At 42.5% G+C, this 22,828-nt stretch overlaps 2 protein-coding genes and 1 long non-coding RNA gene across 4 annotated transcripts in view; 1 reads left to right on the top strand and 2 right to left on the bottom strand.

The window, feature by feature from the left end:
* Window positions 1–1,207, bottom strand: part of FANCD2 (FA complementation group D2) — a 51,046-nt gene extending 49,839 nt beyond the window's left edge. For both annotated transcript variants that reach the window (XM_027522179.1, XM_027522180.1), the window contains exon 1: window positions 941–1,207. The gene's annotated coding sequence lies outside the window, so the exon portion shown is untranslated. The remainder of the gene's footprint in view (window positions 1–940) is intronic.
* EMC3 (ER membrane protein complex subunit 3) lies at window positions 1,187–16,485 on the top strand. Its single transcript, XM_027522181.1, has 8 exons — window positions 1,187–1,539; window positions 5,973–6,030; window positions 6,368–6,461; window positions 7,872–7,976; window positions 8,690–8,771; window positions 10,757–10,836; window positions 11,596–11,678; window positions 15,311–16,485. The coding sequence occupies exons 1-8, from the start codon at window positions 1,385–1,387 to the stop codon at window positions 15,437–15,439; spliced, it is 786 nt and encodes a 261-aa protein (XP_027377982.1). The 5' UTR covers window positions 1,187–1,384; the 3' UTR covers window positions 15,440–16,485.
* Window positions 1,494–20,907, bottom strand: LOC113880286. The gene is made up of 3 exons (XR_003507710.1): window positions 20,443–20,907; window positions 19,766–19,965; window positions 1,494–1,579 (listed from the first exon to the last, which is right to left on the bottom strand). It is a non-coding gene; the product is annotated as an uncharacterized LOC113880286 (long non-coding RNA).
* Window positions 20,908–22,828: the final 1,921 nt, after the last annotated feature.

The following is a 22,828-nucleotide window of genomic DNA, read 5'->3' as shown; positions in this document are numbered from 1 at the left end:
ACTGGACTCCTATCCCCAAAGGAGATTACTCCTCCAGCTTTCCTGCTCCAAAGTATATGTAAGAAACCTTAGAACACACTAGACTGAGGGGCTCCTTGAGAGCAGGAATCCAGTGTTGTTTATCTCAGGTATCCCTAGGGCCCAGCATGGTACCTAGCATTAAAGAAAAAAATTTCTGAGAATATTCGCTAAATGAGAATAGCTGGCAGGAATGTAAATATTAATATCTAACAAAAACTACTAAGTCTTTTATATCTAATACTTCCTTTATTTCTCACAAAACTTTTTGAGGTAGGTACCATTACTCTAAAGACACCTGAGTTCAATCCCTGGATCGGGAAGATCCCCTGCAGTAGGAAATGGCAATCCACTCCAGTATTTCTGCCTGGAAAATTCCATGAACAGAGGAGCCCGGCGGGCCACAGTCTACGCAGTTGCAGACTGGGGCATGACTGACGCACTGAGCGTACGGGCGCACAAGAGCGCCTACACACACGCACACGCACACGCACACGCACACGCACACGCACCCACCCACCCACCCCCCATTATTCTCAGATTCAGTGGCAGAGCTGAGATTCCAATTTAGCAAGCCGGCTCCAGGATCTACCTGCTTCTTAACTACCACCCATAATAGTGGCTTCCAACAATACTTACATTTACTACTTACCAAGCGTCATGCTAAGCATTTTTTTTATATACTTTGCCTCGTTTACATTTATAAGCATTCTCAACCATTCTACAGAAGGAAAAACTAAGGCAAGTCACGGCCTCTGGACTTCAGGGAACACGCCCTTAACACCTGCTAACCAGTCCAGCAGCCTCAAACCCGGGGAAACCCGGAGGGCTGTCTGGACTAGGTCCTCCGGGGAGGGGCGGGGGGCGGGGATGGGGGTCAAGTCTCTCCTCATTTCGTCTTTTTAACGACGCAGGAAGGTACCTGGAGGTATTATCCCGCGACTAGATAGCTGAAAAAGCTGAGGTTGAGGGCACGGAGGCTCAGAGGGAAAGGCCAGGCTCTGTTGGGACCGAGAAACCAGGCCGTAAGTTCACGAGGCCTCGAGAGACGACGACCGCTGCTCCAGTCACCGGCGGAGAAGGCGTCGCCGGCCCGCCTCTTCGATTTTCCCGCCGGTAGGACGCCACACTGACGCCACATTGAGGCTACTTCAGCGCGCCCTCGCCATGACGTAAAACGTCCGCGCCGGAAGTGGGCGGCCCGGCGGCCCGGCTTGGGGCAGGACTCAAGGGACAACGCCGCCGTAGGGTCCGGGTCTCGCCTGGCTGAGGACGGTGAGAAGGCCCAGAGGCGGCCTCAACTAGGACCCGGTGCCCCGACGAAAAGAAACCCGGTTACACTCGACCGGGAGCCCACTCTGTGAAGATGGCGGGGCCGGAGCTGTTGCTTGACTCAAACATCCGTCTCTGGGTGGTCCTGCCCATCGTTATCATCACCTTCTTCGTGGGCATGATCCGCCACTACGTGTCCATCCTGCTGCAGAGCGACAAGAAGCTCACCCAGGAACAAGTCTCCGACAGGTCAGCGCCCTCCCCTCTCCGGCAATCTCACTCTCGTGACCTTGGGCAAGAAAGCACAGGGGTTATGTCAGTTTGCCCGGCTTAATCAGGCCCCCACTAGCTGAGTTTCCTTGGCTGAGTTACCCCTGTGTTTCACTTGTTCATCTGCGAAATGGGGATGATAACAGGACATGCCTCATAGAGCAGGAGTGGGAACTAAATTTTAGATGATGTCTGTAAAACATTCCTCTAGATACGGTATAAGTTTCCATGAGCCTGAATGATCACAAATGGGACTTTTGGTTTCATAATTAAGGTTTTGCTGCCTCAGAGGTTACTAAAATTTTTCTAAAATGTGTTAAACCAAAATGGAGAAATATATAAATGAAAAAACATTAGACCATATTTGGGAATAGAACGTATGTAAAAAGTGACTCTCAAGCTTGTAGAATAGTGACTTTTCGGAAAGTAAAAACAAATAGATCTTTAAGAATGTGAAACTCCAGTTTGAAAAATACTGACTTGGAAAACTAGAGTTTTATTTTAAGAAAATGTTTTTCACTTGCAAATTACGACGGCAGAAGATAAACTTTACCTTTATCGCCAGTTGTTGTGTTGTTGTGCTTAGTCGAGCAGGGACTTATTTTTAGATACTAGTGGGAAAAAATGCAAAATTCAAAAATTCTTGTAGAATTTGCAGACCTTAAGAGAAACTGAGTATTTAAAATTTATAGGATAATTTAAGTTGGCCTTATTTCAGGGTTTAAATGCCTCACATGATTCTCAACCCCACATCTGCAAAATTGCTCAGCAGTATAAATAGAGATCTATCTGAATTTCTGTTAAGCCTGTGGAAGTCCTGAATTCTCTGTAGTGAACAAGGTTTTTTTGACGACTTACCATGTGCCCTGCACTGTGCTGTATGCTAGGGGGTACAAAATATGACAAGACCCTACTCTCAGGGAGTTTTAGTCCAAGTGATAAAACATGCAAAGGGAAGATAGGAAATACTATTATTTTAGTGCTCAGGGTATGCTAAGTACAGTGGTAATCACCTTAAATGACATATGTGAAGAATTAGCTTAAAATCCTTTAGTATTTGCCTTTTGCTCTTTAAAAAACTGTGGTAAAATACATATAAAACTTTCCACTTTCTTTTTTTCTTTTTTTAAAGTTTAATTTTATTTATTTGGGCTGTGCTGGGTCTTCATTATTGCACAGGCTTTTCTCTAGTTGCAGAGAACAGGAGCTACTCTCTGCTTGCGGTCCGCAGGCCTCTCATTGCGTTAGCCTCTCTCGTTTTGGAAGACGGGCTTTAAGTGGGCCAGTAGTCGTGGCACACAGGTTGAGTTGCTCTGCAGCATGTGGGATCTTCCCTAACCAGAATGAACCCATGTCTCCTGCGTCGGCAGCAGGCTCTTTACCACTGAGACACCAGGGAAGCCCCACTTGGACTGTTTGTAACTATACAGTTCAGTGCCGTAAGGTACATCCACCTTGTTGTGCAATTGCCACCACTGTACACTTCCACAGTATTTTCCTGACCCCAGCAGAAACTCTGAGCCTATTGAACTCATTTCCGTCTCTCCTAGTTCCTGAGACGCACCATTCTACTTTAGGTACTTCAGTAAGTGGAATCACACAGTATTTGTCCTTTGGGGTCTGCCTCATTGTATAGTGTATTCATGGTTTGTCCATGTCGTTGCAAGTGAATGGATTTCCTTCTTTTTCGTGGCTGAATTAATATTCCGGTGTGTGTGTCTACCCATATATCATGTTGTCTTTATCCTTTCAGGACTTTTTAAAATTATTGTTTATTTGGGGTTGTGCTGGGTGTTCTTTGCTGTGTGCAGACTTTCTCTGTGTGCAGAGAGTAAGGGCTGCTATTTAGTTGTGATGCATGGGGCTTCTTGCTGTGGCTTCTCTTGTTGCAGGGCACAGGCTCCAGAGCATTTGGGCTTCAGGAATTGCAGCACTTGGGCTCTAGAGCTCATGGGTTTCGGTAGTTGTGGCGCAAAGGCTTAGTTCCCCATGGCATGTGGAATCTTCCTGGACCAGGGATCGAACCCATGTCCCCTGCATTGGCAGGCAGATTCTTAACCGCTGGACCACCAGGGAAGTCCTCGGGGTTGTTTCTATATATGGGCTATTGTGACTAATACTCCAATGAACACAGGGTTACATATATACATATATTATATATACGTATATATAATGTGATTCTATTTTTATTTTTCTGAAGCACCTCCATATTGTTTTTCATAAATTTGTACCAATTTACAGTCCCACCAACAAGGGTTTCCTTTCCCCCAACCTTTTGCTTTTAAGATAAAGATTACAATACAGTGGAACCCTTAAAAAGAAAGGAATCATGTCACATGATTACAACACAGATGAACCTTAAGAACATGAGGCTAAACAAAAGAGACCAGATACAAAAAGGTAATATCTGTATGATTCTACTTATATGAAGTATCTAAAATAGTCAAATTCACAGGAACACAAAGTAGAATGGCGGTTACTAGGGGCTGGGAGATGGGGAATAGGGAAGTTATTGTGCAATAGGAATAGAGTTTCAGGTTTGCAGGATGAAAAAGTTCCGGAGATCTGTTTCACAACAGTGTGAATATGCTTAACACTACTGAACTGTGTGCTTAAATGTGGTTAAGATGGTAAATTTTATGTTAATGTTTTTTACCACAATTTTTTTAAAAAATAGCACTGATACTCTCTTACATAGTCTAGCTCTTGCCAAGCTCTCAAGCCTTGTCTCACCATGTTTCTGTAGTCCTCTTGCTTCCACCCATATGGCGTTTTCCTGGTCCTCAGAGACAACAGTGCTTACTCCTGCCTCAGGGCTTTTGCCCATGCTCCAGCTCTTTGCCAAGGTTGTCTCTACCCGTCTTTAAGATTTCAGCTTAATCATAGCCCCTCAGGAAAGCTTTCTCCAAGACCTTGACTTCTTAGACTCAGTCACATCCCCCTGTTAACACACTCAGATTATCCGTCTCTCTTTCCTGGTATGTAACAGATGGATTTGACATTTATTCCTGTGGTTATTTGATTATTGTTTTTCTTCCCTACTAGACTTTAACCTCCTTGAGATATTTGCCTTTTTTTTTTTTTTTTTGGCCGCAGCATGCAGGATCCCTGAATAGGGATCCAGCCCATGCCTCCTGCAGTAGAAGAGCAGATTCTTAACCACCAGACCTCCAGGGAAGTCCAAGATAGATTCTTGCTTTTTGATCGCTGTTGTTCATGTCACCTAACATGGCACCCAGAAGCTCGAGAAGTATTTGTTCAACGAGAATAAGCCTGTTATTGTGTTCAATATGAATGGAGGTGTAGGAGATTTAAGGCACTCACCCAGAATCACATAGTTAACAAGTGGCAGAGCCAATATTTGAACCCATCTGTCCAACTCCAGAGCTTAAATTTTTACTCATTATTCTAGACCCAGTGCTACTTAAACTGTCTGGGGTAAAGGACCAGTTTGGGTTTTTGAATGTTCAGTCTGTCACAGGCTGGTGCTTTGATAAAAAATTTTTGATCACATATTTGGATGTTTGGACAATGTCAGATTGCTATAAAAGTTTCTAAACCTTTAGTCTCAGTGTCTGTTCTTACCTCACCACAGACCAGCATTGCGACATAGGCCACATTATGAATAGCTTTAGTCTAGCTCCCAGGGAATGGAACATATCACCTCTCAACTCTTCAGGCTTGTGTCTATAGCATTTTGTTTTGTCTCACTTTTTAAGAAGGATTTCCATTAAGGTGGTTTTTTCCTCCCCTCATTAAAACAACCTAGAAAAATTAGCGTTTTGATCTCTTCTGTTTGATGTTTGTTCTAACACTGCCCGCTTGGTACACTTTGTTATCTGTAAGAATCAACTATGTTCAAATATCACCAGATAATTTCATTTATGAATTCAGTAAGTATCTACTGAGAGCTTACCAGCATCTGCACCCTGAGTAGAATTGTATTTGTCTGTCAGGTAACAACCCTGTCAAGCCCTGTAATCATTTCTTTGGTTTTGCTTTGTTTTTAAACTTCCTTCTTTTATCCTTGCCCTTCCTCCCTTCTGCCCCCAGGTCTTTTGAGTAGCATCCAACTGCTACTCTTTTTACTCAGAGAAAAGTTCCTTCTTAGCTCATTATAAAGTAAGAAAAAGCGTCATGTCCCAAATGTGCCTTCCTCAGAAATCTTTGTTTAGAAAGAGTCACTCCGGAAAACTTCTTGTGGAAAGCTGAGTGTTGGGTTAAGTATGTCCTGTTGGTTTTAAGGAGACTTGTATTTTGAAAAGTTTCCACACAGAGCTATTGCCAAATAGGCCTTCTCTTGTGTTTAAATAGGTTTTCTACTTTATTCTCTCATTTTCTTCTAGAGTTTCACTTTTAAAAATCTCATTGTCTTGGTTTTGTTTTTTTGTTTTGTTTTTTTTTCCCTTCAGTCAAGTCCTAATTCGAAGCAGAGTCCTCAGGGAAAATGGAAAATACATTCCCAAACAGGTACTCATTTATCTTTTATTACAAGCTCCACGATTCACTGTTGAGGACAGTAGATAGCTGAATGTTTTAAAAGGGGACTCTTCGGGGAAAGCTGAAGGCAGGCAAGTCAGTAATTAAGCTGTGGCCTAGTGGTGTTTGCTGTCATTGTGACCTTGCTCTTCTTGGGAAATTGTTTTCAAATGTGACTCAGCTAAAGTGTCAGGACGGCTGCCAAGTAGGCTGCCAGCTCTGAGTGTAATAGCATATTCCAAGGGCCTTCTGACTAAACCTCGGGGGAATAATTTGACAATGTTCTATGTCACAGTTTTAAGACTTAAAAAGTTCTTTTTTCTACTAGTCTTTCCTGACACGAAAATATTACTTCAACAACCCAGAGGATGGATTTTTCAAAAAAACTAAAAGGAAGGTTGTGCCGCCTTCTCCTGTGACTGGTATGTATATTCCCCTCTCTCATCTTTAAGGAAGATTTTTAACATGATGGTAGGATGAGCAGGGAGGATGTCCTTTTATTTGAAATTTAAATAGTATAAGACAGTAATCTGAGGGAGTTAGGGATCATCGGATACAGGGATCTACAAAAGGGGGGATTCTCTTTTTCAAATAAATCTTATACCTTGGGAACTCCACTGTATAAAGTGGAATTAAAAGCAAGACCTCTCGGCTAAGGGGACGGGGAATAGGGCCCCAGTCCCCAGGTGTCTCCCCTTTGCTGTTCCTCAGGACCCAGGGCTCTGAGGGGCACAGCTGGAAAGCATTCCAGTCCCAGGTCCCACCCAGTGCAATCCTGCTGCTGGCAGATGACTCCCAGATTCTGCCTAAATGCTTCCCTCGGTGATTCATTTCTTTGTCAGACATGATTGCTTGCTCTCCCCCTACAGTTTTTCCTCTAACAGAGTTCTTACTTCCTCTGATCCCAGTCATGTGAAGAACACAGCATCTTTAAAGTAAAACAAAAATAACGTAGTATTTGGTTTTACTTATCCATTTATTTCAGTACCTATTTCTTTAGGTTAGATAACCAGTATCATAAACCCAGACAGAAGGTACTGGAATTGATTTCAATAATAAGTCTTTTAGCAAACCTACAAGAAACAAAAGACCAATAAATATATGGAAAGATACTTAACATCACTAAAATCAGTGGAATGCAAATTAAAACACGGTGTCCTTCTTAACCCATTAAATTCGAAAAGATTGAAAAGCTTGACCAAAGCTGCTACTGTCAGGGTCATGGAAAATGAAGTCCTCTTACTGTTGTTGAAAGTCAGTTTTAAATGGTCAAATCCCTTGGCCCAGAAATTCTTCTAAGAGTTTCTCTCACAGAAGCACTTACACAAATTTGCAGATTTATGTACAAGGAAGTTGTTCACAACATTTTTCTTTTTGCCAATAAACAATCTATAGATCTAACCAGAAGTGATGAGTGTGACCACAGTGGATGCCTATGCAAACATTAAAAATAATGAGCCATGTTACACCAATATGGAAACATAATATATCACAGTATGTTAAGTTTTTAAATTAAGAAGCAGAATAGTAAGCATAGTATCCCTTCATGTATATATATACAGAAAGAAACCATTGTGTATATACATGTATAGGTATATATGTATGTTTGTATTGACATATAAAGATAGAAGAATAGACAACAGTTAAAAGTGTTTAGACAGTAGGCAGAGGAACTGTCCACATCCTGTGTTTCTATGTCGTTTGAATTTTTTACAATGAACTTGTATTACTTGTATTAATTTTGTCAAGTAAAGTAAAAAGTTACAGAAAGCAAGGAATAAATCCCTACCAACTGTGGTAACAGCTATTGGTTGCTTGTTTTTCTGTCTTAGATCCCACCATGCTCACAGATATGATGAAAGGCAATGTCACCAATGTCCTGCCTATGATTCTTATTGGTGGATGGATCAACATGACATTTTCAGGCTTTGTCACAAGTAAGTTACACACTCAGAAGACTTCAGGTTTACTTAATCTGTGATCCTTTCCCATGACCCTACTCAGAAATCCAGGTGCTGCTGACATACTACTGTCCCGGGTCCTGTGTTCTCGAGTGGAAACTGATAACAGTTCTTGAACAAAAAATTGATTATGCTCTAATTTCATGGCTCTTATCCCAAAGCGTTCATACATTCATGACATGGATGCTTTTTCACTAAGGGACTTGAACGAGTGGCTTACTGATTTGTATCCAAAACTAGTTTTGTGTCCCAGTGAGTAGGAGGACGGGAAGCCTGTTTCTGTCTTGACTTCATTTTTGAGGTGTTGGGGTCAGTTGTCGATTTGTTCGTGAGCCGCTTTGATTTAAATGAACTTGGTGTCTCAGTAATATAGTTCTTTGTGTGTGTATATTCCACTTTGGGTTTAACAGACTAGTGCTGGTTTCCTTTCCAGATTTTGGGGCACAGCTCAGTTTGAGCCCTTACTTCTTAAGCACTAGAGAAGCTGGTGTTGTTCAAAGAACTAGAATAGAGTGACTTTTGAGTGTTAATCCTTCAGAAGTGGCATACGGCTCTTTGTGGAAATAAGTTTCTAAGCACTGTATGGTACAGAGTTCCCACCTCCTCAGGGAAATATGTGCATCACACTTACTAAACCGTTCTACAGAGGAAGCTGGGTGTGATTCTGAACTTTTCTTTCTTTTCTGCAGCCAAGGTCCCGTTTCCACTGACCCTCCGTTTTAAGCCTATGCTACAGCAAGGAATTGAACTACTAACATTAGATGCCTCCTGGTAAGGACTTTCTTCTATTGAGTAAAAACACCAACCAAAATCTAAAACAGCGATCTGTTAACAGGATTTCCAGTTTGCCTGCTTCACTGGAATAGGTTTTTGGAGTTTTTCTCATTGAAACTCCACTCAGAATGCCACAGATTTTGATAACTTTTACATGAGTTTTCTTGCAAAAGGAGAGAATGTATCAAGCTCTTTCTCCTAGTTTCTTGGGTCTTAGGAGCTCAAAAAAGTAGATGTGTCCACCCCAAAAAAAGTTAAAGGCAGGAACTCTGGCCAAAGCAGCCTTTTTAACAATAAATGCCCTGGAGCTTATGGAAGTGGATGTTGGTATTATTTGTTTCAAAATACATTACTTCCAAAAACAACATTAATTCTTTTCACTGGTATCAGTCTCTGTGCTAGATACATTCCATATATTATTTTATTCTCGTAGCAACCCTATGAAGTGGAGCCATTGAGATTTGACCACAAGTCTGTCCAAATCCAGCACTTGTGTCTTATTTACTGTTCTGTTTTTTATATCAGAGTAATAAAACCCCAAATATGAAGAGCTCTTAGGACAGTGCTGCAGCCTCGGGAACACAGTAGTGCTTCTTCATGTGGTCTCTCCAAGACTATTTTGTCTGGCTTCCCAGAAACTAGCATCTAATGGAAACCAGACAGGGACTTCCGTAGTGGTCCAGTGGTTAAGAGTCCCCCTTCCCATGCAGGGGTCACGAGTTCAGTCCCTTGTCAGGGAACTAGGATCCCGCCTGCGGCAGGGCAACTAGGCCAGCCCACCATAACTCGAGAAGCCTGCACACCACAACAAAGACCAGCGTAGCCAAAATAAAATTGAGTAGACTAGAATAAAATAAAACAGCCAGACAGTAGGAGGAGGAGAATGGGCGTTGGGGGTCATTGCCTGACTGATCTTGACTGACTCCCCATTGGAGCAGTCTGTGCTTGTTTGGGAGGGACACGATAGACCCGGCGCTGGGAGAGTCTTGGCCATGCACACTTCCCCCAGAGGAGAAAAGCTATACTTCCTACAAGTAGCATGACTGTTCAGCTTTGGCCTTCCAGTCTCCTGTGGACCAAACACAAACTTCATGGGGTGGAGAAAAGCTGTTTTATCTTTTCTCAGCACCTGGACAAGTATGTTTCTGACATGCTCGTGTGGACAAAGGAGCCTGGAACCACATATGAACTAGCTTACCAATCTGAAAGATTATGTACAGATAAGTGTGACCCAAGTATTGGAATGAAGTGTGGGTCCTTTCTCTCTGTATCATTTCTGACACTCGTTTTAGTTTTTTATTATATGCAAGCATATTAACTTCACTGGGGCAAGGTGGGAAACCTAACCTAAGGAGAGCTTTGGGATATAGTTCAAAACTTGAAATGGCTTTTCCAGTCACTACAGTCTTCAATATGAAGCCTGTTAACACTTGTGGTTTCTTTAGAGAATGGGATTCAGGACAGGCGGCCTCTTTCAATTTATCCTATGTACTTCAGTATTATTTGCGTGTATTATATACATACATCAATAACAAGTGTGTGTTGTCATGATTACAAATAATAAATGGTTTGAAAACCCACTATGTAGGCAGGATAATTAAACAAAACTTGTATACCCTGATAAAATGAAGCCCACCAGGTGTGAGTTCAGTTCCTGCTACTGAATGCCAAAGAAGGAGCCGTTAACCTCCATATATTAACTCATTTTACCCTCATGGCAACTCTCTGAAGTGAGTGGAAGAATCGAGGTTTGACCCAAGTCTGTCCACAAGGCTCAGCTGTTCGCCTGCAGAGAGCTGTAACTATTAATATTTGTAACATGGCCTTCATAACATGTATTTCTTCTTTGGTTGTGCTCTGGATGACTACTGGCTGACCCCAGGAGATTCCTTTACATACTCTGAACAACTTCCGGTGGGAGAAGTGTGTGAACTAGTGTATTCTGAAATAGCTACCTACATTGTTTCACTTTTGCTTCCTAGGGTGAGTTCTGCATCCTGGTATTTCCTCAACGTCTTTGGGCTTCGGAGCATCTACTCTCTGATTTTGGGCCAAGATAATGGTAAGAGGCAATTACTTCAATAGCTGAGTCATTCATACCAGGGCCAGAGTGATTATGTAGTTGTATTGAACAGAGTGAAATATGGTGCTTCATTCCCTAAACTTATTCCTAAGTTTCTGAGGTACTCTGAAAGAGTCTTAAACATCGCAAGGTCAGACTGAAGATCTCATTAATCACAGGGACAGTATTTAGTTATGCAGAGTCTGATACCCTCCTATGAGGGATCCAGCACCAGCAATGTAAGCCTGAAGCTGAGAGAAGGCTGGTTTGATCAGTTCGCCCATTGACTAGAGACCAGTACCAGTCCTGGCTCTCTTACTTAAATAGCTGGGACCCTGGGCAAGTTACTTAACCACACCAGTGCTCTGTTTGCCTACCTGTAAAATAGGGACCTTAATAACTGACTTCTGGGTTTGCTGTGAGGAGTAGATAAGGTAGATACATGGAGCACTTAGTGAAGTACCTGGCATGTTGGTGTTGCTCAGTAACTCATAGCTATTGCTCGTGTTATTTAAATTTGAAATAAAGGTTAGAGCTTCCTTTAGTTAATCTTCTCTCTCCTGCTGTTATCACGTCCATTTTTTGTAAGAGGTAAAGTGACTTTCACAAAGTGTGTGACAAGGCCAGTCAGTGAACTGTCCCATGGTCCTCTAGCCCACTGCCAAGCATCTGTAAGTGCTGTGTGAGAACCATTCTTCCCTGAGGGTCCTGGGTGCCTGCTGTGCCCTGGCACTCACTGGGGTGTGTCTTACGCTGCAGCTGCTGACCAATCACGGATGATGCAGGAGCAGATGACTGGCGCAGCCATGGCCATGCCCGCAGACACCAACAAAGCTTTTAAGGTACACTCACTTCTCTTCCCAGCTTCACTGAAGCTCAAAGGTGTTACCAGAGTTACTTTTAAAGATGAATTCCCTTAAGTGAATGTGCTATATATATGGTTCCATCATCTTAAGTTTAGCAAAGATGTATTTTCATTTACATGTCTCTTATTCCAGAGACAGAATCATCTGATAAGTAAGTTAGAGATTCTTGGTACTTTTGGTGGTTTTTAAATGCTCACCCAATTTAATCCACAGTGCAAATGAAGTTATAAAAACACCCCAATCAGAGATACGAGGTAGACATTTGGAATATTTTGAACTTTTTTGAACCTGATATAAATTTCATTCAGTAAAATCCAAATTGGGATACTTGGCAGTCGAGTGGTTAGGACTCCACACTCTTCTAACTGCCGAGGACCCAGGTTCAATCCCCGGTGGAGGAACTAAGATCCCTTAGGCCATGTGGCTTGCCCCCCCATAAAATCTAAATTATTTGAGCCTTTCATACAATGATTCTTGAATTTGTAAAATCCAATATAATTTTACACAGCAAAATCTCACAAATTTTTCATGATGAAAACTAGAAATAGAGAGGAATTTGCTCATCTTGATGAAAGATACTTATGAAGGACCCACAGTTAGCATACTTATTCTGGAAGCTTTGCCCCTAAGGGTAGGAACAAGACAAAAGATGTCCACTATGACCACGTCTATTCAACATTATTCTAGATGTTCTAGCCAGGGCAGTTAGGCGAGAAAAAGAAAGAAAAAGCATCTAGATTAGAAAGGAAGAAGTAGGGACTTCCCTGGCAGTCCAGTGGTTAAGGATCTGCCTTCCAATGCAGGGGACTTGGGTTCGATCCCTGGTTTGGGAACGAAGATCCCACATACCACAGGGTAGCCAAGCTCACGTGCTGCAACTAGAGAGGCCATGGATCGCAGTGAAGACACAGTGCAGCCAAAATTAAAAAAAAAAAAAAAGTTTTAGAAGTAAAATTGTCTTTGTTTGCAAGTAATGTGGTCTTTTATATAGAATATCCTAAAAGGAATCCACAAAAAAGCTATTACATGTAATACATTCAGCAGGGTTTACAGGAATCAGTCACAGTTCTACACACTGGTAATAAAGAATCTGAAAAATAGAAATTAAGAAAATCATTCCATTTATAATAGTATCAAAAAGGATAAGAATAAATTTAACAAAACAGCAAGATTTGTACCATGAAAACTGTAAAATATTGCTGAAAGAAACTAAAGAAGCCCTAAATAAATGCAAATATATCCATGTACATATTGTCTTGACTTACTGTTATCAAGATGGCAGTACTCCTTGATCTGTTGATCTACAGACTCAAAATCCCACCAGGTTTTCTTGTGCGAATTAGCAGTCTGATCCAGAAGATAATACGGAAGTGAAAGGGCTTCAGAACAGGCGAAACAATGTTGGATAAGAACAGAGTTGGAAGACTCAAGACTTCCTGATTTGAAAACCTACTTCTGAGCTATAGTAATCAAGACTGTGTGGACAGACATGCAGATCAGTGGAACAGAACTGACATTTCATTCAGCAGGGACTTCCCTGACGGTCCAGTGGTTAAGACTCTGTGTGCTTCCAGTGGAGGAGGCACAGGTTTAATCTGTGACCAGGGAACTAAGATCCCATATGCTGTGCAGTGCAGCCAATAAATAAAAAAAAGTTTTGTTTTGTTTTTAAAGAATTGAGAGTTCAGAAATAGAAGCTCATACATGTAGATCAAATGATTTTTGAGAAAGGTGCCAAAACAGTTCATTGAGGGAAAGAATAGTTTTGCTGTTTATTGTGTACAGAGTTTCTGTTTCAGGGCATGAAAAATTTAGAAAAAGTTAGTGGTGATGGTTGCACAACATTGTGAACCTAAAAACTGCCACTAAATTGTATACTTAACAGTGGTTAAAAATGGCAAATTTTGTGTCATATGTATATTAATATTTACCACAATAAAAAATGTTTTGAATAAAAGTTTTTAAATGGGTCAAAGACCTAAATATAAGAGCTAAAACTAGAAAGCTCATAAAAGAAAACATAGGTGTAAATATTTGTGACCTTAGATTAGGCAATGATTTCTTAGATATGACATCAAAAGTATAAGCAACAAAAGGAAAAATAGATAAGTGGAACTTTGTCAAAATGAAAACTTCTGTGCTTCAAAAGACACCATTAACAAAGTGAAAAGCCAACCCATAGAATTGGAGAAAGTGTCTGAAAATCATATATCTGGTAAGGGTCCAGGATTCAGAATAAAGAACTCTTAGAACTCAACAATACAAACATGATCCAGTAAAAAGTTGGCAAAGGATATGAATATTCATTTCTTCAAAGAAGACACACAAATACCCAATAAGCTAAGCACATGAAAAGATGCCCAACATCATTAGTCATCGCGGGTTTTGCAAATCAAAACTTCAGTGAGATACCACTTCACACTCACTCATACGGTTATAATAAAAAAGATGGACAATAACGAGTGTTGACAAGGATGTAGAGACATTGGAACCCTCGTACGTGCTGGTGATTGTCCAGCTGCTTTGGAACGCGGTTCTTAGTCTTTCCTCAAAAACTTAAACACACTTACCATATGACCCAGAAATTCTACTCTCAGCTAAACACCCAAGAGAACTGAAAACATATTTTCCCACAAAAACTGAGTACAAGAATGTTCAGAAAACTACTGATAATAGTCAAAACTAGAAACAATCCAAATGTCCATCATCTGATGAACAGATAATGCAGTGTCTAGACAATGGAATGTATGCAGTGGAACATTAGCCATAAAAAAGAATGAAGAAGAAAAAAAAGAATGAAGAGCTGAATCATGCCACAACAGAGAGGGACCGTAAAAACATGCTAAGAGAAAGGAACTATAACCAATACCCTGTTATAAATCTTAATGGAAAAGGATGAAAAAAAACTAAATGTGTATGTATAACTGAATCACTTTGCAGTATGGCAGAAACCAAGACAACATTGTAGATCAAGTATACTTCAACAAAATAATTTTTTTTTAAATGTTAAATGAAAGAAACCAGTGACAAAAGGCCACATACTGCATCCAGAAAAGATGACAAGATTCAGAAAATGAAGTAGTTGTTGCCAGGGCTTGGGGGAGGGGATAATGGGAGTGTCTGCTGTTTGATGTAGAGTGTGTTTGCCATGACAGAAGTGTTCTGGAACTACATAGTATGATGCTTGCACATCTTTATGAAAATACTAAAAGCCACTGAATTGCACACATTGAAGGGATGGATTGTGCAAATTATTATTTTTTAAAACCCATAGCTGTGAGCTAACATTTATATTGCACATTAAGTTTCGTAGAGCATTTTTTTAAAGACCTACTAATTTAAGGCAAAAGTAGTCAACATTAATAGAATACTTGAGAAGTGTAATTAGTTGCCAGCTCCAGGGACCGGAACAGATTGTTTCTTTCTTAGCCTAGTCTCCTGTCTGTAACTTAGGGGTGGGGGTGGGTGAGGGCACCGCAGCACCTCCCTCCTAGGACTGAGTGAGGGTCACATGTGCAGAGCTCGATCCCACTCCAGGCCTGAGCACATCAGCACTGCTCCTATAACAGCCCTTCCCTCCCTGCCCCCATGTTTCTCTTCCTTTGCAGACAGAGTGGGAAGCTCTGGAACTGACGGATCACCAATGGGCGCTGGATGATGTCGAAGAGGAGCTCATGGCCAAAGACCTCCATTTCGAAGGCATGTTCAAAAAGGAATTACAGACCTCTATTTTTTGAAGACCAAGCAGGGGCTAGCTGTGTCTGGAACTTGGAGTCGCGCTTAACCTTATAACTTTCATTTGAGCTGGAGCCTCTTGGAATGAAAAGGGGGTGCATGAGCTGGCGGGGGTGCAGCAAGGATTGTTCTTGTCTGAGGCAGGCTCCCCTTCATGTTTGAACCCAGAGGAAACATGAGGAGTGTATGCTGGGTGACTTGCCCAGAAACAGCTATTTTTTTAATATTTTAAATGTTCCTTCTGGTGACTCTAGTAATAAAAGTAAGAGAAAGGGGGGACACTCAAGTTAGTGATAATATTAAAAAACAGCGAAAATTCAGTCTATGGAAAAAGCATTGTTAATTAAACCTAATTATTATGTGCAGTCATTCTGACATTTAAACCTCAGTAAACTCCTGTTTTCTTGGAATCCATCCACCTGGCATTTCACCTTTAATTTTTTGTTAGTAAACTTCCCTTTCACAAATAATACATTTTCATTGTTGAAAATTTAAGACCAATGGATAGACAAAATGAAACTCTCTGTGTTGTTCATCTTGCGCCTGCAAATGATATGAAAAGCAAATGTGTCAAAACCTTACTCAAGCTCTTTTTCAGAGTAAATAACCCAGGGCCAGGACAGACTTAGCAAACCTTCTCTCTGTTTTAATACTATCAGGTAAAAATTGGTGACCCTGCAACACTGCCAGATTCTCAAATGCCTTTGGTATCCTCAAAGACTTAAGCAGTTAAATAATGTGAGGTCTTGATCTGGAATTCATAGTATATTAAATCCATTGTCAAATCAGTAGAGCTGTACTATACATGGCTACTCCACTGAACAAAAGACCCCGTGTCCAAGTTATTCTGGATGAGAGAGACCTTACATATGGTTGTAAGAAGGGAGAGAGGGTGATTGCTGGCGGACACAGAGGTAAGGGTTGCCCAGGAATAGTTCTCTCTGGATTAACTGTCCCAGGAAGGTGGCAGAGGGCCTTTTCGGTACCAAGAGGTGAATGTAATCTACACGTTGAATGTTGTAATCAAGAACAAACAACTCGACTCTACAAATTATTCTGTTTTCTTGTCTTTGCTGTAAAAACATTACCTCTGTGGGTCACTCACAGCCTTCTGCCAACAGTTAGGAGTATGTATTGTGGACCAGTGCTGGAGAGTCTACAATGGAAAAGATGGGACTTCTGTCCTCAGGAACTCATAAGAGAGACACATGAGAAATTGGTGGTTCTTAATCATTCGTTAGGTCACAGTACCTCTTTGAGAATCTGATGGATGCTCTGACCTGGCCGCCAGAGTAACAGACATGGGCACAGATCTCTAGGGTAACCCCAGGAGCACAGATAGACCCTTTGAAGCCTATTCATAGTGACACACTGACCCAAGGTTAAGAAATGCTAATATTTAAAAGAGTTGTTAAAATATTAAAGGACCAAAGATTCCCAGGGGAGCTAACCTTTGATCTGAGTCTTGAAAGAGTTCTGCAGTGTAGAAAAGCATCCCAAGCAGAGGGAAGAGAACCAGCCAAGGCCCGCAGATGAAAATGTCTACAATTCACTGCTTCCTGACGAAGTGGGGAGTGGCATGGGATATACAGAAAGGCCCGAATCAGGCAGGAATGGAGACAGTGCGGGGACTGAGCGTAGGACCCTCTTTGTGTGTCCTCGGTCTGCCTCTTGACCCACACAGTCTGTCCTTTTCCCTGTAGTGAAGCTGGGTGGGTAAAATGTGTGAGACTCTTCTCACCCATCACGGTGGTAAATGTGTATGTCCTTGGCACCAGCAAGTCAAAGGGAAAAGCCAAGTTTGTCTTGGCAAGGTCTTTTCAGGACCAGCACACAAGTTCAGGGAACACTGCTTATTATGTCTGCTTGGAGTTTAATTTGGATCAGATTGCTAGGTGAGCATTCCAGCTTTACCATCAACCTGGTCTTAGCACCCAAAACCATTTAGGGCAACCTGGAATGTCCACTTGCTGATAATGGTGGTATGAAAGGCACCTTGCATGGAAGACTAAAGATGGACAGTCAGTGGCAAAACGCAACTCATAAAAATAATGATCACTTGGATTGGAGGACAGCAGGTAAACCTGTGCTTAGAGGCAAAAGCCAGTGTGGTTCCCCTGTGTGGTCTGAGGAGCCTGGTGGGCATGGCTACATGTGGGAGGCATGGGGGATTACTGTGTGAGGAATACTGCAGTGGCAACTGACAGAACTCAATCTGGGTTAAGCAGTTTTCTTTTTTTTCTTAATGTAAATTGGTTCAAAAACTAAAATGCCCAGTGGTCAGTTACTCCAGTGTAGCTGGAGCCGGGGCCTCAAATGATACCATCCAGACTTGGTTGCTTTCTCAAGTCTGCTTTTTTCTATTCTCAGGCATTTTGTCTTCTCACGGAGACACCAGCTACGTAAGTGCAGTGAAAAGCACTCCTGGGAATTCCCTGGTGGTCCAGTGGCTAAGACTCTGTGCTCCCAATGCAGGGGGGCCCAGTTTCAATCCCTGGTCAAGGAACTAGATCCCACATGCCACAGTACACGCCTCAACTAAAGATCCCGTGTGCTGCAAGTAGGACCCAATGCAGCCAAATAAATACACAAAAAAGACATGATGCGATGAGGCAGAGGCAAGGCCAGATGGCAGAGAGCTTCTAAGTCACTCCTCAGACACGCACTTCATCCTGATGTTACTTCAAGAACCTTTGCGAGGGACTGGTAGGAAGGGATTTGCTGCTGGGGTGGAGTTGAGGCCGTCAAGATGGTTAGCCCCACTTTTCCTGCTCTGCCTCAGTGTGGCTGTATGTAAGGGACTTTCTTTCTCTGGGCCTCAGTCTCCCCACTCACCACCCCGTTACTCTCCGCTTCTATCCCATCCATTCCTTTCCCAGCCCAGATCTGCAGCCACTATGGAAAACAGTCTGGCAGTTCCTCTAAAGCTCAAACAAAGTTTCCATATGATCTAGCAATTCCACTCCCAGACGATAGCCCAATAGAAATGAGTACATATATGTCCACACAAAAACTTGTACACAAACACAGTAGCATTATTCATAACCGCCACGAAGTGGAAACAACCCCAATAGCCATCAACCAAATGTGTAAGCGTGTATATAACTGAATCACTGTGCTTCACACCTGAAACTAATACCACATTGTAAGTCAACCGTACTTCAGTAATAAAAGATAATGATAAAATGTTGTACTTGTGATAGTTACACAACCCTGTGACTATAATAAAATCCACTGAATAGAAGACCTTAAATAGGTGAATTACATCACATTAAGTGAGGGTAAGCCCCTGGCTGTTGACATCAAGATCTCTCAAGGTCACGGCTACGAGGGGCTCTTGGAGACTATCCAGGATGTATGAGGAGGGCATGGAAGAGACATCTGTGAACGCTGGGTGCAGAGGGGTGTCGGGCATGCCAGCATGTCCCTGAGCCTCTCCTGTGCTTTAACAGCAGCCCTAGCAGCCCTCCTCCTGACCCTGTGCTCACCCTGGTCCCACCATCCCCATCTCCCAGGCTCTGGAGGAGCCTGGGAAGGTCAGCAGGCTTCAGAAACCCGAGTTCTATATCCATGTACTAGACACAAAACGGGCTAGTGCTCAATACGTAAAAGGTTTTATTTCTACAACCAGCTCACCAATTGCACAGCCAGCCCTGTGCAATCTTTTCCTTTCTTCCATTTCTTTGTGAATTTTTTTGTTTTAAACTTTTTACTATGAAAAATTTCAACCATACACAAGAGTGGAGAGCATAGTATAAGGACATACCCATCTCCCTTCACTGATAATAATAATCAATATTTTGTCAATCTTTCATGTATCGTCCAAGCCCATTTGTTTTTTTCCTGGAGTGTTTCAACAGTAAATGTCAGATATGATACCATCTCACATATAAATAGTAAGTAGCTGTAACAGATGAGGAAATGATAAAACATAACCCATAATACCCCTATTCACCGAGTCCAAACAGGTTTATTGTTTAGTCCATGCTAAGGCCCAATCAATGTTCAAATTACCCAGTTATCTTCCAGCACCTTCGTGTCCTTGCTTTGTCTGGATGAGGATCCCAACAAGGGCCCCGAACGTGGCATTTGACTGCTATGACTCAAGTCTCTTATAACATTTTCCCTTCCCCCTGCTTTTTCCAAGCTGTTAGTTTGTTGAAGACACTACGTATTTGTTATCGAAGTCTGTAAGCCTTTTTGAAAGTATTCTCACCTGGGATGGGAGACCAAATCTTCAGATTGTTTTTCTCTTCAAGGAAAGATTATGGGGAATCAGTGACAGATGCATAGACAATTAAGTAAATAAAAACCCAAGCCACACTTACCCCAGGAAAAGCAGAACATCCAGCAAAGGAATTATAATCATAGCACACTCCTGATTCAGCTTGGATAATTTGTTTCGTGGTTGGAGTATTGTAAATGCAGATTGATGATATAAACAAAAGCGGCACAGGAAAATGTGGAAGGCAATATAAGAGCTAAATCTTCGCGTTCCTTTGTAGTAGTCAAGAGGTAAAACCTAAAGCTGAAAAAAAAAATTAGCAATATAAGTCTGACAATTAGAAAATACATATAAAAACAAAAGAAATAATCAGAACTACCAGAAAGAGTTGAAAAGAATTGGGAGTGAGAGGGAATAAAATAAAGGACAGTTGATTTTTACAGTGTGTACTGGTTCATCAGACTTACTAATAAAAAATATATATTAAAAAAAAATAGGGTTCATTTAGCTGGTATCCGTGGAGGCTAAAATCTGAGAAAGAATGAATTAAGATTCCAGGAACCCTTGAGGCTCAATGTGGGAGTGTGACTGTTCCTGCCCTCACAGCTAAGACAGTGGCTGAGAACAGACAAGGTCTGCCAGACAGCACCGTCTCCCCGAGCCCCACTCCCAAGCTGCCTTTTGTTTCTCTGCTCTTTCCCACCATAGTGACTCGCCAGAACAGAAAGGCCAGCCAAGTGTCCTGTCCAAGCAGGAGATTTCATCCTGGCTGTCACGCACCTTTGCCTTTTCATTCTCTCTCCCCTTCCTTGGGAGCTTCCAAGGTACTCTGGATTAGGAGCTCTCAAAAATTCCCAAAGCTGGTGGTTGGCTCTCCTTTCATCGGAGATCCCGTCAGAGGCCTGTTTTTAATTTTAGTATATGTGCTGCCGAAGCGAGCGCTGGAGGCCTATTTTCAGATTCAAACTCCTAGCACAGTAAGTGCCACCGGGAAAGCCTGTGGTTTTCATCTCTCCTCTCTCTGCGATTCTTCCAGAGGGGCAGGATAGTGTCATCACTCTTAAGATCACTGGCTCTTATGGTTTGGCTTTTTACTTGCTGTGTGACCTTGGACAAATTACATAACCTCCCTGAGCCTGAGCCTGCTGGCTGTAAAATGGAAAGCATAATAATGTATCAAGCTGTTGGCAGAGAACAGACTTGTGCGCACAGTGGGGGAAGGGGAAGCTGGGACAAATTGAGAGGGTAGCATGGAAACACATACATTACCATATATAAAATAGATCACCAGTGGGAACTCGCTGTATGACTCAGGGAGCTCAAACCGGTGCTCCGTGACAACCTAGAGGGGTGGGATGGGATGGGAGGCAGGTTCAAGAGAGGGGACATCTGTAAGCCTATGACTGATCCATGTTGATATGGCAGAAACCAACACAATATTATAAAGCAATTGTCCTCCAATTAAAAATAAAAAAATAATAATACAGGGTCATGGGGACTTCCCTAGTGGTCCAGGCTTAAGAATTTACCTGCCAATGCAAGGGACACAGGTTTGATCCCTGATGTGGGAAGATTCCACGTGCTGCGAGGCAACAGAGCCTGTGCCACAACTACTGAGCCCACGTGCTGCAACTGCTGAAGCTCATGCACCCTGGAGCCTGCGCTCTGCAACAAAAGAAGGCACCGCACTGCGAAGCCTGTGCGTCACAGCTCAAGAGTCGCCCCCACTCACTGCAACTAGAATAAGACTGTGTGCAGCAGCAGAGGCCCAGCACAGCCAGAAATAAACACATAATTTTTACAAAACCTAACTGGAAAAACAAATAGTATATAGGGTGTTGTTGGGACTTAGAAAGAATAATGCATGTAAGATGTGTAGCACAGCTCCTGGCAGACTAAGAGCTTGATAAACAGCTACTGACCATACGCCGTATGCTATGCTTGGAATCATCCCCCACCCATCCTTGCTGTCCCAGCCTCTCCAGGATGAGGTCAGGAGCTTTTAGGGCCAGAATGGCACCCCATGCTCCCCACTTAACATTCACCTCCACCCCTAGCCAGTCTCCTCTTTCCTTTGGATCAGCTTTCATCGTGGGTTCTGGCCAAAGGGATCATAATCTCCTTGCTTTTGTCTGCAATCTCAAAGCCCCTACCAATCCACGGTTTGGAAACACAATGGGATTGGGGCTCCAGAGAGGCAGCCGGGGAGCAGCAGCCTGATGATTCTGAGGGAACTGGGGATTTGGGCGCCGCCAAGCCAGTGAGACTCTGCAAAGGCATGAATTGGGGTCCAAGCACACAAACCATACCCTCCTTGGAGGAAACTGAGGAAAGGAATCAAGCCAGCCCTGAACCGGCTGAGGGAATCTTGACATTTCCAAAGGAGACTCATCAGTGAGTTTTCCCATAAGGCACTGAAAGGAGGGGCCTGGATCCCACAGCTTCCGTAATAGGCCCCTAGAACTGCCTTCCCACCAAGACTGCCCCCAGGGGAAAAGACAGAGGCCCCTCAAAGGACATGAGCATACTGTCAGAAGAGAGATCTTGGACAAAGCCAAAAAATGCCCACTAGCTGTTATACGTAGAATCAGGATCTAGATAGTTTCCCACAAAATCAGAACAACTGGTTAGATCTAACAAGATAGGATAAGCAACAAACAAATGTAGAATCCTCTAGTGAGGATCAAAACATTAACTGCAGGGATTTCCCTGGTGGTCCAGTGGTTAAGACTGTGCACTTCTGCAGGGGGCACAGGTTCCATCCCTGGGTGGACAGCTAAGATCCCACATGCCATGGGATATGTCCAAGAGAAGAAAAAAGAAACCAGCTGCACATAGTGAGATGGGGAAGACCTGGTCAATATTGAGAATAAAGTGATGTGGCTGCCAGAAACATTACTTCAGCATATTAATTGGTGGGGTCATATTAATAGAGGAGTAGACTCTAGGAAAGGGGAGGTGAACATTCAGTTTTATTCTCTCAGTTCCAAGAGTCATTCTTTAAAGAGAATATTGTTGACCTGGTAAGAAGCAAACAGAGGAGAGATGTCACCATGGTGAGATCTCAGAACCTTGTCTTTCAAGGGAAGGCTAGAGAACTGGAAGGGTTTGGCCTGGAAGAAGAAAATCCTAGAGAAATAACAGATGACTTTACAATCCTGAAGGG

This window comes from Bos indicus x Bos taurus, chromosome 22, assembly GCF_003369695.1.
Source record: "Bos indicus x Bos taurus breed Angus x Brahman F1 hybrid chromosome 22, Bos_hybrid_MaternalHap_v2.0, whole genome shotgun sequence".
Taxonomy (NCBI): Eukaryota; Metazoa; Chordata; class Mammalia; order Artiodactyla; family Bovidae; genus Bos; species Bos indicus x Bos taurus.
The sequence above is the reverse complement of the archived record's forward strand: the minus strand, read 5'-3'. Positions and strand labels throughout refer to the sequence as shown.

Excerpts from the sequence above, each read along its gene's own strand:
- EMC3 (XM_027522181.1), top strand. The coding sequence starts at position 1,385 with ATGGCGGGGCCGGAGCTGTTGCTTGACTCAAACATCCGTCTCTGGGTG. Across the intron at positions 6,031-6,367 it reads GAAAATACATTCCCAAACAG|TCTTTCCTGACACGAAAATA; the intron begins GTACTCATTTAT and ends TTTTTCTACTAG. Across the intron at positions 8,772-10,756 it reads CTAACATTAGATGCCTCCTG|GGTGAGTTCTGCATCCTGGT; the intron begins GTAAGGACTTTC and ends TTTGCTTCCTAG.